Consider the following 19,423-nt stretch of genomic DNA (forward strand, 5'->3'; position numbering starts at 1 on the left):
TAACAATCAATTGACAAATGACCAACGTTAAGCGTTTTGTAACCGTGGAGATATCCTGCTTAGATCTCTCTTAAAGGAAGGATTTGCTGCCTAGACTCAGCAGATGCAGTTGGCAGACAAACTTTACTTGTCAGTTTTCTCAAGGTCTGTATTGGAAGTGGATGGTGAACAAGTGGAAATAAAGACCAAGCCATTTCAGCCTGACCCAGGACCACTATGACCATCAGTTCTCCAGAGTAACAATTCTGGGTTGGCCAAGACTTGGCTAGCTCTGCAGTGCAGGTTAGTTTCTTCCCCTGCCTAATCCTGCTTCTTGTCCCTTCTCTCCATAAATGTTGATCCCTAATAACTATCTTGCACTCCAAACTCCATCTCAGCTTGTGCTTCCAGAGAACCCATCCTGTGATAGGTAGCAAAGTAGATCAGTCATCCCTGCCAAACAGAGATGGCAGATTTCTAATACTTAGGCTAGAAACCAGGCAAAAAGATCTGTGGCCAGAGTTCACCTGCTTTTCTATCAAAAATATATGCTCTAGAATTCTTTCTCTTTGTTTTTTAAGATTGTGCTTTTCAATCACCTGTCTAGTGAAATTCTATTTGAAGATTATCAAATCCCTCAAATAAACAAAGAAAACAGGGTTTGCTTCATGCTGTCTAAGAGAGACCAGAACCTCTTCTAGCTTGGAGAGGGGTACTGGTGGTCTTCTCACCCAATCTCAAGAAGAAAGCTACTCACACAGTGGAGCAACTAGGAATTCATTTCCTTTTATTTGTTTGTGGCTTTGGTTCAGTTATGTGGGAGTGCACCTTCCACCCCAATTTGGGTTGCGTCATATTGACTACATACTATGTTAAACATCCTTCAGTTTCTTTTCTTTCTTCATGTCTCAGGCACACTTCAGAAAAGTTTATTATATGTGGATCTTTGGGATTTTTCCTTACAACTGGGATTTTGTAATTACTGAATCCAAACTTTGGATTCAGACCATTAGGCCCCCAATTTTGCTACTTTCATGCTGGGTAACACTGAACAAATCACCTAACATTTCTACACTTGGGTTTTCTTACAGTAGAGTGAAGATAATACCTTCCTCATAGGATCATTGTTACTATTAAACAAGATAACACAAGCAGCAGAGAAAGTCTTGATCTTGGTAAGTACTCAGTAAACACATTCACACTTTCACTGGCACAATGGCAGACACTGGGCACCACTGAGAGACACAGCTTTCAATGTCGAAGTTACCAGCCACCTTTACCCCAAGTTCCCACTACCACAGCAAGCTGGGAGGATGGAGAAAGGATCTGTTGCAAGAATCATTATCATCCACCATCTGTATCTACTAAATTGGCTAGTGTGGACCAAAACCAACGTGAGCAGTGCCCCTGAGACCTGAATTTCTACCTTATGACCCAGAGTCTTCCCTCTTTACTTCCTAGCACCAAGGTTGCAGAAAACAAGCAATGAAGAAGGGAGGAGGAAAGAAGAAGGGAGGAAGGAAGATGGAAGGATGAGGTGAAGGAACGAAGGAAGGAAAGAAAATTTAAAAAGGGAAAGGGGACAGAGAACCCGGCCTAGAGCCCTGTTGGGAAGCATACGACAGTAGCCATGGGGCCAGGAGAGGCTCACAGAGGAAAAACTTCATGGTAAGAATAAGAAGAGGTGGTGGAATTCAAAGAGGTCCTGGATTCAAAATCTTGGTGTATTACATATTTTCTAAGAAAACCCAGTAAGTTATTTTTTTGCGGGGGGGGGGGGGGCAGCAGTGTATCCAGGATTGAACTTACAACCTCATGCTTGCCAGGCAGGTGTTTACGCCACTGGGCTAAATCCATGGCCCCCCAGTAAGTTTTTTTAATCCATCTGGTTAAGCCTTATTTCTCACCTTTTAGCTCTTCTACTGTAACCTTTAGTCATACTGAGCAATTTCTTTCCTTTAATTTGCATGGGATAGGGGAATTACACTCTTGCTTTGCAAATTTGAGATTCTCTCTCTCTGTCTCTCTGTCTCTCTGTCTGTCTCTCTGTCTCTCTGTCTCTGTCTCTCTGTCTCTGTGTGTCTCTCTGTCTCTCTCTCTGTCTCTCTCTCTCTCTGTCTCTCTCTGCCTCTCTCTCTCTCTCTCTCTCTCTCTCTCTCTCCCTTCAGGAATTGAACTCAGGACCTTGCATTTGTCAGGCAGGAGCTTATGACACTGGGCTATATCCTTGGTCCTTATAATGTTCTCTTTACTCTGTGTGACCCAGTTGCCAAGTACCCATGCTGACACCAATTGCTAACTTTCCTTCCATTTCTCATCTGGTCAATTGTGGTTCTTTCTGCAGAGTTCAGTTCAGATGTCACTTCCTTCAGGAAACCTTCTTGGTCCGCTCAGGGAAAACTGAGTTGGTTGGTATTGCTGTTGACCATACTCCATTCCAGAATGCTCTGGCTTGCTCATGACTATAGATGCAATAATTAGCACTTCCAAAGTGCTCAATAAATGAAGGTGGGTACTGTTGAAACTTTGTAAGCTTTAAAAACTGAACAAAATGCTAGGTGTGGTAGTGCATGCCTGTAATTCCCAAACTCAGGAGACTGGGGCAGGAGGATCGCTGTGAGTTTGAGGCTGGTCAGGGACACAAAGTTAGTTCAAGGCCAGTCTGAGAGGCATTGTGAGACCCTGTCTAAAAAAGAGAAGAAAATGGACAAAAATTCATGGGTGGGTATTCAATAAGTATCTCTTGAGAAGAGTGGAATGGAGTGGAATAATGAAATCTTTGTGATGTTAATAATATTTAGCAGCATTGTCTTAAAATTCCACAAGATGTCAGTATTTCTACTCAAGGAAAAATAATATGCCAGTGTGGATGGGCACAGTGACTTACACCTATGATCCCAATGCCTCAGGTAGGGGGATGCTAAGGCAGGAAGAGCACAAGTTTAATGGTAGCCAAAAGAAAGAGAGAGAGAAAGAAAGAGATAGAAAGGAGGAAAGGAAGAAAAGAAAGAAGGGAGAAAGGAAGGAAAGAAATGCTTTGGGATACAGCTCAGTGCAAGGCCCTAGCTTCATTACCCTGCACTGCAAAACAAAAACAGAACAGAACAGAACAACAAGAACCACTTCAGACGACAGAAGTTAAAGTAAATTCTACTAATATAGAAATAGAGATCGGTTGGCTGAGTGGGTTGAATAAGTAATATGTGTGCCTGGTATAACCTTTTAAGAACACAGTGAAAAATAAACCCTCTCCCTATTTCTTTCCCTTATGCCCAGTCCCATTTTGCCCAAAAAGAACATTTTGCAGTGGTTTTTCTTACATATGTAGTAAATACCAATCTCCTATTGATGGACATTTAGGTTGCTTCCAATCTCTTCCTATTACAAATATCTCAAAGCATTCCTTATTTTATGCATGGGGCAATATTCCTACATTTTAAATTCCAGTATTTTGATATGAATAGTTAGCTTCCCATTGAGGATGTACCTGTCTAAACTCCCACCAATGAAAAGAGTGTCCTTTTATGCACAAACTTTTAACTCAGTTATATTATATACACAAATACATAAAAATATATATACAATATATATTTCCCAATATGACAGATAAACTATGTCACATTATAATATTTGGAAATAGCTTCATTAGAGTATAATTAATTTAAATACGTTTTACATATAAAGTATAAATTTCATAAAATCTTGACATATAAACCCCTGTGAACATTTATATAGATAACTGACGCAGGACAGTCACTTAGCACCATGACTAGAACATAATAAATACTTAATAAAATTTGCTACATTTATTACTATTAAATCAGTTCATCTCAATTATCCCAAAGAAAAACGGCAGAAGACTGGAAGTGGAGATAGTGTTGTGGCAATACATAGAAAATTGGCAGAAATGAGTTCCATCAACAAACAAACATTTCATCCTAGTACATGTGATTGTCTTTTTCATTTTCCTCTACACACCCCATCTCTCCATGCTGAAGGAGAAATTAAGGTATATTACATATTTTCTTTAAAACATTAATTTGTGTTAATTTTAGAAAAGTGGCAAAAAGAACATGAAGAGTTCCCTTGTACCCCCGCCCCAATTCCCTACAGTTAGCATCTTATATAACCAAGAAGCAGTGTGGCAAAGTACCCTTCCCTCCAAGCCTCCACATGTGACACCTTGCTTTCAGCCTCTTCGTGACCTGAGCAGAGGACTCAGTTAAAATATGCTAGACTCTAAATCCACAGAAATTGAAAATATTGAGCAGTTATTGTTTTAAATTGATACATTTGTGGGGATTTGTTAGAAGCAACAAAAAAAATTAATACAAATACTATATCAGGTTTTGGTAGAAGGTTCCTAAATACAAGTTCTTTGGATGTTTTCTCACAATTGGAAGTGAGGTCGTGTAAGGTTGACAAAAATGCCACAGAAATAATGTTGTGTCTTTCTCTATGCATCCCATGAAGGGATTTGTGATGTTTATGTGTTTTACTACCTGTGATACTTGCCTTGATCGCATGGCTCAGCTGACATCTGCCAGTTTCTCCACAGCAAGGTTTTTGTAAATTGATGAGTACTATATCCTACAGAAGGCACTTTAAGTCTATACAAATTCTGCTTCTCCTCAAACCTTTTCCTAATGCCCATTAACAAGATCTTCATCTGTAGATCTTGTCTGGAAATATTTATTACTGTGGTGTTTGCCTAATAGTAATCCTCTATTTCCTTCTTCCTTCTACATTTCTTGATTGAACTTTTACTGCAAGGAACCACTATCTATTCATCCCCCATTTTCTATTTACTTGATTATTTATACTCTGTGACTTCACAGTTACATTTTTTATTCCATGGAAAAACCTCCTATACTATCACTGTTTTTCAAATTGCTCACCTTAGATCACTAGGAACATGTCTCAATATTGGCGCCTGAGCTCTTTTCACAAGCCTGCATCTGGTTTTGAAACTTCCCTTACTTTTTGGCACCTAAGATGTTACTGGATCATTTTGTATTTTTGCTGATCCAGTCCTGAAAGCAATCAATTTTCCATAGGTGACATGGGCCTAGCTTGTTGGAGAACGATGTTTATGTCTTGGTGTTAAATGTGGTTAGTTTTTAGAGTGTCAGTGCTTTCAGGTCTCCTCAGAGGACGAAGCTAGGTAATATGAGTATTCTACTAATCCATACATACTTACACATTTATATTTCTGAAATCAGACATGCATGGGTAAACTTCGTATTGTCTCATTAGTGTGTGAAACTGAGACTATATATGTGTGTGTATATATATGTAATTAATGCAATGTGTATACCATTGTTACTCCCTAATTGTGTTTTGAAATTTTATTTTTTCTCTTTAAAATAAAATAGCCCTATGTGGTAGCACACATCTATAATCCCACACTAGGGAGGCTGAAGCAGGAGGATCGTTGTGATTTCCAGATCAGCCCGAACTACAAAGTAAACTCAAGGTCAGCCTGAACTGCAGTGAGACCCTGTCTCAAAAAGACAAAATAAACAAAATAAATTTGAAAAGAAAAAAATTATATTTTGTATTATCTGTCTATATATTTAAAGGCCATGAGTTTTATATTAATACCTGTATTTCCAATCCAATACCATGAAGTTCATTTTAGCTTTCTCACTTTTCTTATTTGTAACTTCTTTCTCCACAGTGAAAAATTCCTCCATAGTCTACATGTTTCAAAATGTAGTGTGCATGTGGGCATGTGTGTGTGTGTACGTGTGTGTGTGTGTGTGTGTGTGTGTGTGTGGCTTTCAAGAAAAGTGTTTTCTTCTGAAACCTGCACAGAATGGCCTCCAATTCCATGCCAGAATTAGCCACAACTTCAGTGATTCTTCACTATCTGCTTGCTCCTGAACCCCACTCCCGTATCTACCTGTCACCTCAGTACAAACTAAATGAAGATCAGCTTCTCTCTCCCCCAACACAATAGTGAAGCACGTGGCCATGGCAGGGTAAGTAGAATCTAACATTAATCTCTGCTTGCTGAGCAAACCAAAGAGAAGTTGTTATGAGGTAAAGACTTTTTAATGCTAGCACTGGACCCAAAGGTTTTCAGAGTGGTTGTTGATGACTTAATTTCACCCAATACCCTTCATGATTCCAATAGGCGTTTCCATTATATCCCACTTAGACATTGAAATTTAATCTTACCCAGTATCCCTAACTACTATTGAGAGTAATTAATATCTTCCTTATGCCCCTCACAGATAATTTCTGTGAAAAACAAATTAATCAGTGGATAAATACACACTTGACAATTACGCAGTCCATGTTAAAAGGGCCCTGGGTTGTGTCTGCAGCAAGGGGGTTTGAACTGTGCACAGTAAGATGCATTTTATTTTGTGATCTACCAGTAGTGGGAGCTCAGAGATTGTTGTTCACGTCCTCAGTTGAGAGACAGAAGTACAGAGAGGCTGAAGCTGTATGGGGTGGGAAATCTCTTAAAATAGAAAGATCAGCAGCTTTGGCTATTGAAAACTAAAAAACATTCATTCATTCAACTACTATTGTCATGTGCCTTGCTAAGGCATGGGGAAATAAGAAGAACCAATTCTCCCCTAAGGAAATTTAGAGTAGGAAATGCAATGAACCCCCAAAGGATAGAAGACAATTAAAGCTGTCGTTTCTAGAGACAGTTATTAGGGGCTTTCTACACATTATCTCATTTAATGTAATCACAAAGGGTAAAAATTACTATCTTTGATAATAATGAGGAAATTAACTATCAGGGGAAGTTTGTCCAAGTTCACATATATGGTAAATGTAAGAATCAAAACTAAAATCTAGGTCTATCTGAAAACCAAGACTCACATTCAGTTCCTCCATGCTAATAAAATGAGAGTAACCTATTCCTTGAAGACATATTTGATTGCCTCTCTTGTTCCAAATATTGTCTCAGATGCTAGTGTTATAAAAGTATGTGTGTGTGTGTGGGGGGGAGTCCCTGTTTCATGGGGCTCACACTATCTTGAAAAAAAAATACAATAAAATGTTTAGTATGTCAGGTAGTGATAAATATAGGAAAGAAAAATTAGGTAGGATAAGAAAGATGAGGTGGGTTGGGTCACTATTTTAACTGGAATGGTTATAAAGAGTTCCAATAATGTGACGTAAAAGCATACCTAAAGGACGCGCAGGACCAAGAGATAGGACTGGCACAAAAAAAAAAAAAAAAAAAAAAAAAAAGACCTTTCTTCTTTGCCTACTGAGGGTTAAATCTGGAATGAAGGGAGTGAGGCTGTGGTGCAGGAATTCATGGGAAGTGTGAACTTGAAGTCAGAAGGCGGGAGTCTTACTCCAGGCAATTAAGGAACAGAACATTGCACCTTTAAATTTAAATTCCCTTGGCTGTGAAAGAGGATAACAGACAGCTGCCACTAGAATCCCAAGAGATAACCCAAGTGAAAGTGCTCTCAAAATAACACAGGTGGAACGCGCCTGTAATTCCAGCTACTTGGCAAGCTGAGGCAAAAGGATCAAGTTTGATGCCAGACTGAGGAACTTTTATTAAGACCCTGTAAAAAGGGCTGAAGATGTAGCTCAATAGTAGAGCACTTTCCTAGTATGCATGAGGTCTTGGGTTCAGCCTGCAAAAGGAGACGTAAGTAACAAGTAAGTGCAGGAGTCAACTTTTCAACCAAAGGTAAGTCTGCGTAGGAAAATAAACGATATTTGTATTTCAGGTGCAACGGTTACCCTAGGCATTTTTAAAAAGCTGTCCCAGGCTGAAATGAGAAATGAACTAAAAGAAATAAGTATAGCTTTCATAATATGCCTCTGTAGAAGATCCTTAGTTAAATTACACTGGTCAGAAATTGTGTTGCGTATTTTATCTAAAATAGTAAAGAGGCTCTGGAATTGGCATCTTTAATTGCCACACCCCGCCATAGCGTTTTCCTTCTCTCTACGCCCCTCCATCTAAACTCCATTTCCCAACATGCCCCGGGCTAAACCAGCGTCCATTGTGACGCTACCCTGCAGCCTTCTAGGAAGTGTAGTTTATTTGTTCTACAACTGCGGAAAGATCTAGGGCCGTGGACTACCACTCCCGTGAGGTAGTGCGCAGTCCCGCCCCTTTCCCGGCGTCTTCGAACGCGCCGCGGCAGCCATGTTGGTCGTGGCCAACACAGGGGCCGGCACCTCGGGGTTACGGAAGCAGGTGTCACGATGTTGGGATCCTTGGTGTTGAGAAGCGCGCCGGCGCCGCGGAACCTCCTCCGGCTACTCAGGGCTTCGTCGATCCAGAGCCGTGGAATTGCCTCCAGCCGGACCATAATCTCTGAAGACCGCGGGGAGCTGCAGTGGCTGAGAGCGACCGCCGGGGGGCACCGTGGAACATCTTTGGCCTTGCTTCTCGGACGAGGGGCTGCCACCTGGGGGCGCCAGGGAGGACGCACCAAGACCCAGTGCTTGACTACCCCCACGTCGGGGCACCTTCCTAGTCCTGAAGAAATAGTCCCAGGACAGGACAACTGGAATGGGTTCTCCAACCCAGCTGGACTGGGCGTGTGGGCCCTCGCCACGGCGCTGGTGGTTCACTGCTATAGCAAGAATCCGTCCGACAAGGGTGATTATGGAACCAATCTGGATTTTAGAGGGAGAGAGGCGGGAGGAGTGGGGTACTTAAAAATTTAGACCTTCATAACGTCAGTCTTGGAGAGACCAGATGTTTGTTCTGGGGCAAGACGTTACCCTGAAGAGCTAACCTAGGTGTATACTCTCCTGTACAAGTCAGTCTTCTCTCTCTGGGTTTCACTTTTTCTACTGTACAGTGAGAATATTGGACGACAGATGTAATTACAGCATAATCCTTTTCTGTTCTACTAACCTGCCTGGGGTTTTCCTTTTTAAAGTGGTTTCCCATAAGCCGCAGGTAGTTTTAATGGCTTAGAAAAATTGCCTATATACAGTGACCTCAGGAAAGAAGACTTGGTTCCAGTGCCAAGTTGACCCCTTGCTTCTCTGGTCTCCATTTCCCCACTTCTTATAGGGCAAGGGGTGATTTCTCAGTAGTCTTACAACACTGTTATTTGGACCCCTCTTGTAGTTCAGTGGCCTGTATCTGTCAATCTCCCAGAGTTTTGCAGTGTCTGGTCTTAGGCTTGAGATGATCTTGCCTTATGAAGCAGTTAGCAAAAGGAAGTTAGATCCCTGGAGACCCAAAGCAGTTGGGGCAAGAGGGGTGGCTGACCCAGCTGGCCTCTCAGCTGGGTGCAAGAAGCTGAGCTAAGAGACTGAGCAAAGAACCAGACTTGTGTGGCTTGTGTGCGCTCAAGCACTTAGGTTCTCAGCTGTTCTTAAGCACCACACTGAAGCGTGGTGTCCTTGGATTCCGTGCATCCCAGGCTCTCAGACTTTGGAGCAAATGGACTGCCTTGACTTCTCTTTATTTATTCAATGGGATGAGGCTTTGAGCAGTGAATGAGGACACGGAGGATCTTGTTTTGGTTCTGTGTTTAACTCCTCACTGTGAGTTTTGACTCGTGCTCTTTCACTGGCCTTGTTTTCTCTCTGCAGAATGAGGGCATTGAAATAGACTCTAAGGGCACTGCTGGCTTGTGCTTTCTGTCATTCTGTAATTTTCAGTCGTGTTTTGGATACCTTCTGTGTGCCTAGTCTCAAGCTAGGTATCTGGGAGTCCTAAGTCGGTGGAGGGGACAGTGCAGGCAGGTGGGCATGCAGGGCTGGTGAGTGGTGCTGTGTGCTGTAGGAAAGGTAGAGGTCAGCAAGGTCGGAAAGTCTGCCTTAAGGATTGGAGCCCCTTGAAAGGTGAAGCAAGGGATAAAAGGAGAGTGACATTGTGAGCTCTGAGGGAACAGGAAGTACATCTGCAGCGTCAAGAACTTAGTAGGTACTTATTAAGTAGAAGTAAATTTTGTTTCATATAGAGCCTTTAGTCAGCCTAGTGTGCATAGGGGTAGCACAGTGGATAGTGGAGGTGGGGGGAGCTGACAGAACGGGGCCTGCATGCCATGCAGCAGGGTTTGGGAAATTTCTCCTGTAGGTAGTGGAGAGTCATGAAAGGTTCATGATAGGGAATGTCCTGTGTGTGCATCACTGGAAAAAGGTGTCCCAAGTGCTACCTAAGGCTCCTGGGGGCTCCAGGCTGAACTTTCTTTGTAGCATGTGAATTTCAGCAAGAAGACCAGGGTGTACTTCCTAAAATAGACAATGACTGGTTGTCTAATAGGCATGACTGGTTCTACCCTCTGAATTCAAGCTAACCTGTGTGTCAACTTGACCTTCAAGAACCAGGAGGTCCTGGCTCAATGTCGGCTCATTCCTCACTCGAGGACCTTCAGAAGCCACTTTTTTATCTGCAGTGTCGGGAGAATGGGTTGAGCTGTCTGTGAGGAAGGGAGGTCCCTTTGCAGCTGGGGGCTGTGTGCTGGGAGAGCAGTTGGTGAAGTAGGGAAGGCCTGGCTGTGGGTCCAGCAGGAGGCAGAGTGGAGGCGCCAAAGTCTGAACAGAACTGGTTTTCATTTTCATGGTGGTGTCTTATCCCTGTTATGAAGATAGGGAAACTGAGACTCGGGAGACTGGGTGTTAGCAAGTGTCTAGGTGTTAGCAAGTGGCGTTGGGACTGTCTGTCCTGCCACTGGTGCCTTCTCTCATGTCTCACTGTACGAGGCTTGTAGCTGGACCAAGAGCTCCCTGGAGCCAGGCTGGGAGGCAGTCAGTCCAGTATCCAACAATGTAGCTCAGAACCAATCTGGACACAGTTGCTTTGTATTTAACTGTGAGAGAATTGTGCTCTTGCTGTGACCTTTTTCCAAAGGTGGTGGTTTTTCTTTGTAGCCACAAGGTGGTGCCAGCAGACCAGCTGCCTAGGCCAGAAAAGCCAGGCTTGGTACTGGTTTTCCACTAGGCCTGCTAATTCCTCTACCGTGGGTCTCCCTTCTCTGTGCGTGGGACTGGAGAATTTACAAATTTTTCAGCCACCGTTTCATCTCTTCAGAATTCTTGTTAGTCTGGCAGAGCTAGGACCATTGTCTCTGCTTGATAGGAAGCAGAGGTCCAGGAAGCAGTAGTTGAGAGGGAAAGGGCCACCACAGTCACATGGTGGTAGGTTGGCAGCGTGAATTGCAGCCAGGCAGGTCTTAACTCCTGACGGAAGGTGGCTCTGTTCCTAGAGAGGTTCACATTGCTGCCTGCCACACTCTATCCTTTCTTTCCCTTTGGGCTTGTGACCTGTGACATCAGGATTCAAAATCAGGCTAAAACCAGGCTAAAAAAGTAGAATCAGAGAGCATGGGACCAGGTCAGGGAATGGTTAATAGTTAAGATAAAATATGCACAGAGCTTTGAAGTTTATGACAGGCGGGGAACTGCACAGTGGGTGTTCACCACAGGTGAGATGAGGCATTAGTACTTCACCTGGGTCCCTGCACAGTGAGAGAAGTGGAAAGTTTGGGGTCTGCTAGAGAAAGGATAGAAGTCAGGCTGTTAACGGTGGACACCACATGAGGAGGGAACAGTGAGTCGCCTTTGACATTGGTTCCCTTGGTAAAGCCTGTGTTTCTGAAGTACTTCCATTGCTTAGTGGGCCCTTCGAGCAGCCCTGAGGGGTAGGTCCTGGCCATGGATCTGACCAGTATCCATCTCTCCCTAGATGCAGCCCTGATGGAAGCTGCCCGCACCAACAATATACAAGAACTCAACAGGTGAGTGCTGACCCCTACCTTGGAGGACTAACGTGAGAAATGATCCCTGGGAATTCTCTATAGTTGCACAGTTACCTGGGCTCCTTTGACCCAGGTCAACTTTTACATATCTCAGGGAGACAGCTCCCAAATATCCATGAATCTCCAGCTAGGATGGTTTGGAGTCCTTTCCAAAACTTGTGATTTTTCTCCGAATTTTCCTATTGTTTCTTTGTGGAAGTGGCCATGTTACTGCTTGCTGTGTGGGTACCCCAGGTAAGGCTTGGAGATTTAAGAGGGTACTGGAAGAGAGCCTGTGTTAGAGGTGCTCTGGGGTGCCTGGGGGCTCATACTGGCCCCTCAGCAGGGACAGACTGTAGTTCTGTAGTCTCATAGGCTTGGCTGGTTCCACATACCACTGTGGTAGGATTTCAGGTTTGTTCTTGAGCAGGAGCAGGACTCAGCCTGGTGCCAGAAGTAGGATAGAGTCCAGGATGGACGCTAAGGCCAGACCAGCATACAGTATTAGCTAAGGGTTATTGATTAGAGAAATTATAGACCCTTCACTGGGCCTCCCTTGGCCCCTTGAATAGATGTAAGTGGCTATAAGACAGCCCCATCACTGCCATCACAGCCACATTTTAGACAGAAGTCAGGTGTTTGGGGTGTCATGAATCCTTAGGGCTCTTCCCCACTCTAGCTGCTTAAACATGCAAGAAAGTGTTGAAAGGCAGCCACAGCCCCACTAAGACTTACTGCTTTGATTCCCTTTCATTTTATCTGCAGCATTATTATTGATTCTCAAGGGTGCTTTTGAGTATTAATGTTCAAGGCTTAGTTTTTAATAAACCACTTTTGGGAAGTATGGGCTGGGAGTTGTTTTGTAGCCAAATAAATATGATGGAGCAATAGTTTAATAAACATGCAATGATGCATCTTAAAAAAACCAAGCACAGATGTCATCTTGCTGTTATAAGAGCCATTCATAACTGCAGGCTGTGTGTGGCATCTTCATTGCCCCAGAAACAGATGAGCCTTGCTTTACTCTGCTGAATTACAAGGAGTGAGGAGGCAGGAACTGGGCCTTGCTGCCCCTGAGCATACCTGTTGCTCCCTGCCAGGCTCTTGGCACAGCCTAGGCAGTGCATTTACTAAGCAGCACCTTTCCATCACTTGGGAAGGCTGATTCTTCCCCGAGGTCATTGAGTTCTCAGGTGTTATTTTAATATACACTTTTCTAATGGCAACCAAACACCTGCCCAAAGGATAGAAAAAGTATATGTATGACCCAAGAGAATCGTAATGATTCTTCATTCTTGCTGATGTGGATGGTGTCTGTGGACTCTTCCTGTGTATGTCTCAAGTCTCTAGGCTGCTTTTCTCCTGCCTCTTCTCCTTTGATCATCATGACTCCCTTGGCTACATCTAAATAAAGGGATCTTTTATAAAATCCAAGGTGATTGAAGCACGTTCTCTTCCCTCAGCCCTATCTCATACAGAACCACAGCATGAAGACACTGGGCAAAAGCGATGGTGAGGCTGGCTGGCTTTGTGTGGGGAGCAGTTGATGCTGCTGAGACAGAACCTGTGCGGGGTGTGGGGAAAGAGGGGCTGGGATCTGCATGGCCTGCCAGGGCTGTTTATGAGCAGATGAATGATGTGGTTAGGGCTGCGTTTCAGAGCAGTGAGGGATGAACTGAATGGGGAAGAGGCAGCTCTGAAGGCAGATTTGTTGACTTTCAGTAAGACAGATTCAAGGTAAGAAAGACCTGAATAGGGAAATATAGCAGCCTGAGGCTCATCCCAGGGAATCGCGCCACCCTGCGTCTAGGACATCCTGAATTCCACAGTGGCAGAGCGGTGGATGCAGACCCTCCACACAGGCCACCTCTGTGCTTTGCACTCATCACCGGCTTTGCGCTCGTCTGCCTGCTAGGCTCAGCACAGGTGCTGCCTCCCTGTGAAGCCTTTCTGTTGGGTGTGATCTCCCCTGCCCTTCTAATCTGGCAGGGTATGAGAGTCCTCTAGGAAGGGCCATGCCAGCCTTGCGGTAGGAAGAGGATCTTTTGGAAGAGAAGTTGGAGGTTAGTTTGGAGAGGTAGGGCTCAGTGTCAGGACTGAGGACCACACAGGGATCCCAGTAAGGTTCACACTCTGAAACAATCCGGAACAGAGCTGGCATCCCCACAGAGTGTGAGACCAGCAAGCCAGCAGCTTGGACATTGGCTCTGATGTGTGGGCACTGTGGACTTGCTTTCTGTGCGTGTGTGGTGGACGATCTGGCCAAAAGGAGGGCAGGGTCTGCCACTCACCACACACTGTGCTTCACATTTCACCTTCAATCACTGGACTGTGTGCCTCTCTGGAGTCTCGTGCCCCCTGACTCTTACCTCATTCCCCAGCATAAGGGCACATGTTGGCCTTACTGACTTCAGTGTACCAGATGCTGACAGTCCAGTATCTTTTCATATTCACACTGGCTGCATCACAGGGAGGCTGGGTATCTCTGTCCATCCTTTCTTCCATCTTTGTGTGGTCATTTCCTCCCTTCTGAGGCACTTAAGCCTTCAGAGCCCATCCAGTCCTGGCTCTTCAGAAGTGGAAGTCTGGCCTGTGTCCTGCCTCTTGGCAGCATGAGGAGGTGGATTTGCTCCTCAGCTCAGTCAACACTGGAGTCTGAAGAACTGCTCACCCGAGACAGAGGGCACAGGGTAACTCAGCACATCTGTCCCGGTTCAGGCTGAGCCAAGTGAGGACCAGCAGGATGAGAAAAGTAATATCTGTTCTCCTGTGGTGATCACATTTCCTTTACATCAGACCTGTGAAAGACGACACTTCTGCCCGTCTTCATTCTCCCCACAGAGAGCTGGGCCTCTGCTAAGTGGCTAACTCATTCATCTGCCCCGTCTTTAATGAAGGAAACCTAGTGGTATCAGTCTCAGACTCTGCTGTCTGATTTCTCTCCAGGATTCATTTGTTTATTTGACAAACATTCACCGAGCACCTGCCATGTGCTGAGTCCTTTCCTTAGCACGCAGACACCTGAGCAGGCATGATCCTTGCCCTCGATGACAGTCTGGGTAGACTATGGCAACAGCGTGGTTGATGTTGGAGACAGAAGAGTGCTGCAGGAGCCCAGAAGATGCCCCTGACTAGCCAGAGGGATCAGGAAAATGATCCTGGGGGTCCCTGAGGAAATAACACTGATCAGAGGCTTAAAATATAGGTAGGCTGGCACTACTCGTAACCTTTTAACTTGGTTGTAGCTAATGGGTTCCATTCTAGTGCCACAGAAATTCCAATGACACGTGACTGGCTGACACTAGTGTCTTTCAGTTTCAGGAATTGGAGACAAATGAAAAAAAATAATATATATATATATATATTTTAACAATAGGGCAAGAAGACATTCCAGGTAAAAGGAATAGTATGAATATTAGCACCAGGGAAGTGGCAGCCCAGACTGTGTGAGGGGAGGGAGATGTTACATTGTTTGTATCTCTGGATCAGAATTTGAGGCCAAAGGGCATAGAGGTAGGTAGGAGACCTTGTCTTGGGGAATACTAATGAACCTCCTTCAGTTGTCCATCTTTCCAGCCTATTCTCTGTGGCCTGGCCCTGAGGTGATTTGGGGAGGGAGCATAGCAACACAGTGAGCAAGAAGAACTAGTTTCTGCCCTAGAGGAGCTCATAGCTCCCTTGGCCAGGAATGAATACATGAATCAAAAATTGAGAACCTGCCCAATTTGTCCTAGTAATGTGGAGATGGTGCTACTTACAATTGGTGCAATGTGAAGTTATTGTTACTAATAATTATTCACTCACCCAGTAGTAATGAGTGCTTAAGAGCTAGCCAGTGGCTGAGTACTGAAGATACAGTGAAAATGACTGACATAGTCCTTGCCCTTTTGGTATTTATGGTCAAAGTGGGAGCCAGATGAATATTTATGGAAGTAAAATTACGTACTTCAAAAGTACAGTTTGTCTTTGTGGCAAGTGGTGCTGGGGCAAGTGCATAGTCATGTGCAAAAGACCACAGGCTCTCACCTGACACCATACATAAAAATTAATCCAAAAATGATTCATGGACCTAAATGTAAGTACTAACACAATAAAACTCTTAGAAGAAAACATAGAAGTAAATCTTTGTCATTTTGGCTTAGGCAAAGCCTTCTTAGGTAAGACACCAAAAGCACAAAGCACTAAAGAAAAATAGAAAACTTGAACAACATTAAAAACTTTTGTGCTTTAAAGAACACTATTAACATGAAAAGAGAATATTTTGCAAGTCATGTATCTGATAAGGGACTTTTATCCAAAATATGTAAAGAACTCATACTCAACAGTAAAAAAGATGATCTAACTGTAAAATGGGTGAAGGATCTGTGTAGCCATTTCTCCAAGGAAGCACTTTAAAAGATGCTCAGTATCATTATTCAGGAAAATACAGATCAAAACTCCAGTGAAATGCCACTCCAAATTCATTATGACAGCGAGGAGACTGATAACAGCAAGTCTTGAGGACATGAAGAAATAGGAAACCTCGAGCATTGCCAGAGAGGGTGTAAAATGGTGTTGCCGCTTTTGAAAACAGCTTGGGAGTTCTTCAGATGTTAAACATAGAGTTATCTTATTACCCAGCAAGTCAATTCCTGGTATTTATCCAGAAAAATAAAAATATGTACATAAATGTTCATAGCATCATTAATCAAAATAGCCAAGAAAGTAGAAGCAACCTCAGTGTCAGTCCATTAAGTGATGGCCAAATAAAAATATGATTGAGCCATACATTAGAATATCATTTCACTATTCCAAGGAAGGAAGTACTGATATGCTACAGTATGTATGAACTGAAATCTAAATGAAAGAAGCCAGTCACAGAAGTCTAGTTTTAAGTCTGAGCTATTATAACAGTGCCATAGATTGGGTGACTTATGTTAGACAGCTTTCTATCACTGTGACAGAATACCTGAGAAAATCAACACAAAGAGGAAATGTTTATTTCAGCTCATAGTTTCAGAGGTTTTAGTCCCTGGTCAGCTAGCTCCATCGGGCGTGAGTGTGGGAGAGCCTCATGATGGTAGGAGTGTGTGGCCAAAGAGCCTGCTACCTCATGGCAGCCAGGAAACAGAGAAGAAGGTATGGTCCCCAAGGTCACCCCCCCAAGACCTTGAACAAGGCCTTGCTATTTACATTTCCTATCCCCTCCTTATAATGCTGTCAGATTATGGTATAGTTAGTTTCCAAAGCTCCGCTCTGAATGAATGAACCTTTTGAGGGACATTTTAGGTCCAAATAGATAACACATAAACACTAGAAATGTATTTCTCACAGGACTGGAGGCTGGAAAGTCTTGGATCAGAGCTTTAGTAGATACGTAGTGAAGTCTTGATTCATAAATGGCCATTTCTCTGTCTACCAGTATGAAGGCGCTCCCTAAAGTTTCTTTCATAAAGTTGCTAATCCCATCCATAAAGGTGTCTCTTTCATGACCTGATAATCACTCCCACCTCTAAAAACTACTTCGGGAAGTAGGTTTCAGCGTGAACTGGGGAAGTTGCACAAGTATTCCAACTGTAACAGTCATGTATTATATGATACCCTTCTTATGAGTCCATGGGTACTTTCTGGTGTGATGAAAATCTTCTGGAGTTAGATTGTAGTTGTGTTTGCAAAACTGTGGATATACTAAAAACTACAGAATTACACACCTTTAAATGGGTGAAATACATGATTCATAAGTTATATCTCAGAACTTTTTTCTCTCAAAACATTTTTTTTTCAAAAATAGAGTTCAAAATATTGGGGAGGGCCAGGGATTTAGCTCAGTGGCTTAAGTGCCTGCCTGGCAAGCTCAAGGTCATGAGTTCAAGCCCCGGTACCAAAAATATTAGGGAACCTAAGTTAGAATGTGAAAGGGCTGGAGGCACAGGCATTTATCAGTATGGCAAAGCCTCTGAGTAAGTGAGAGTGAGGTGAATTCTGAAGGATGAAGAGAAGGGAGGATGGAAGAAAGTTCAGTTAGGGAGAAGAGTAGATAGAAAACCCTGACAAGAAAAGATGTGGAGAGATGGGATGGAGAGAGGATCTGGGCCAGCTCTGGAGGGCAGAGGGACAGATGGTAGGATGTGAAGCTGGAGAGTTAAGCAAGGACCACAACACATTAACAATTTTTATTAACAACTTTTATTAAAATAGTAACTTTTTTTTCTTAAGAGCAGCAGGCAGCTATTGAGCAGTTTTAAGCCAGTGTGTGTGTACAAAGGAGACTTTAATAGGCATGATTAGATTATGATTTCATTGACTTATTTTTGATATGAACGAATTGAACCTTGGACCTTCATATTGATCCATATCCCCAGCACCTTTATTTTTATTACTTATTTACCTTATTTTTTAAATGTTATTTATTCAATGGGGAGCATCTCTGGGTGCGCACAAACTCTTAAATTTATTTATTTATTTAATGGGAGCATCTCTGGGTGGACACAAACCTATTTTATATTTTGAGACAAAGTCTTGCTATGTCGCTAAGTTGCTCAGGCCAAGCTCTCACTTGCGGTCCTCCTGCTTCAGCCTCCCAGAGGGCCAAGATTGTAGGCATGAATCACCTGCCCCGCTCAGATTGGCCTTGAACTCTTTGCAGGCCTGGCTAGCCTCAAACTCAGGATCCTCTTGCCATAGCCTCCTAGAGCTGGGATTTATGGAGATATGCTGCAACACCTGGCTGGATTATAGTTTTAAAACATCATTCTGGGTGCCTGTTGGAGAGCACATTGGTAGAGAGCTGTGGTTGGCACAGGAAGACTGACTGGAAAGCATCCAGAGGGATGGTGTGACTTGGACTAAGATGTTTGTATCTGAGATGAAGGAAGTAATCTGGACAGGTCTTGAAGATGGTTGGGTCAGTATCCATGTCTTGTACAATGCCTGATACACAATAAATATTTAATAAACGAATTTTGGATGAATGCATGGGATTAGATTAATTAACAAGGGAGGTAAATGTTCGGGAATTTTAATTTTTCACTTGGTCATCTGTATAGATGGTATTGCCATTCACTGAGATGTGGATCCTGGAAGAAGACTGAGTTGGAAGTAAAAAGTTAGGAGTTCAATTTTAAACATGTTGAATTTAACATACCAGTGAGATATTCAAGTAGAAATGGCAAGTAGGTGATTGGATGTATGGTTCTTTTTAACTCTTCCCACTGTATATATCATGGTGTCTCTCTAAAATAAATCTCAGTGGTCAGTAAGGAGATTATTTTGTGTCCTATTTTGATTTCTGGTTTGATAGTTGTAGTAAATAAAGGCCTTCATGCCAGCCCAAACTGATTTACTAGATGGCTGTGGAAAAAAAGAAATTTGATTTGTTCTTTAGGAAAAAAGATAGGGTTTGGCTTTGTTAGGGGTAAACACATTTATTCTAACTTTGCATGAATCATTGGTTTAGTTCTTGTCCCTGGATGCCTCAGCTTGAGGCATTTGCTGTCCATGTGCCAGGATTGAGGTGTCCAGAATGTGTTTAGCTACAGCATAGGTAAATGTTCTACACATTGATCCAGGAATTTTATCTAATTAACAAAAGCCCTAGCTGTTAAATACATTTGGCTGTCTCATGGCCTTGGAGAGCTTGTCTGTTATCGATTGTTGTATCATTTTGGCAGGATAGGAAGATATTAATGATGGGATCAGATCAACCAAAATATCCAGCTCTCTTAACCAGCAAATATGTAGATAGCCCTGTGGCTTGCACTGAATTGAAC

General features: G+C 43.2%; 1 protein-coding gene and 1 non-coding gene across 5 annotated transcripts in view; both read left to right on the forward strand.

Annotated features, from left to right (window-relative positions):
• The first annotated feature begins 8,080 nt into the window (after window positions 1-8,080).
• Window positions 8,081-19,423, forward strand: part of Clpb (ClpB family mitochondrial disaggregase) — a 158,536-nt gene continuing 147,193 nt past the window's right edge. The window contains exons 1-2 of one of the 4 annotated variants that reach the window (XM_063256559.1): window positions 8,081-8,578; window positions 11,624-11,675. In XM_063256559.1, coding sequence (XP_063112629.1) covers window positions 8,179-8,578; window positions 11,624-11,675 — 452 coding nt within the window. In that variant the 5' untranslated portion in view covers window positions 8,081-8,178. The remainder of the gene's footprint in view (window positions 8,579-11,623; window positions 11,676-19,423) is intronic. The other 3 variants (XM_003463463.5, XM_005000740.4, XM_003463462.5) reach the window with 3 other exon arrangements.
• On the forward strand, window positions 14,887-15,011 carry LOC111755104 (small nucleolar RNA SNORA54). Its single transcript, XR_002789690.1, has one exon. It is a non-coding gene; the product is annotated as a small nucleolar RNA SNORA54 (small nucleolar RNA).

This window comes from Cavia porcellus, unplaced genomic scaffold, assembly GCF_034190915.1.
Source record: "Cavia porcellus strain 051 isolate PalLab524CR breed Dunkin Hartley unplaced genomic scaffold, mCavPor4.1 scaffold_9, whole genome shotgun sequence".
Classification (NCBI taxonomy): Eukaryota; Metazoa; Chordata; class Mammalia; order Rodentia; family Caviidae; genus Cavia; species Cavia porcellus.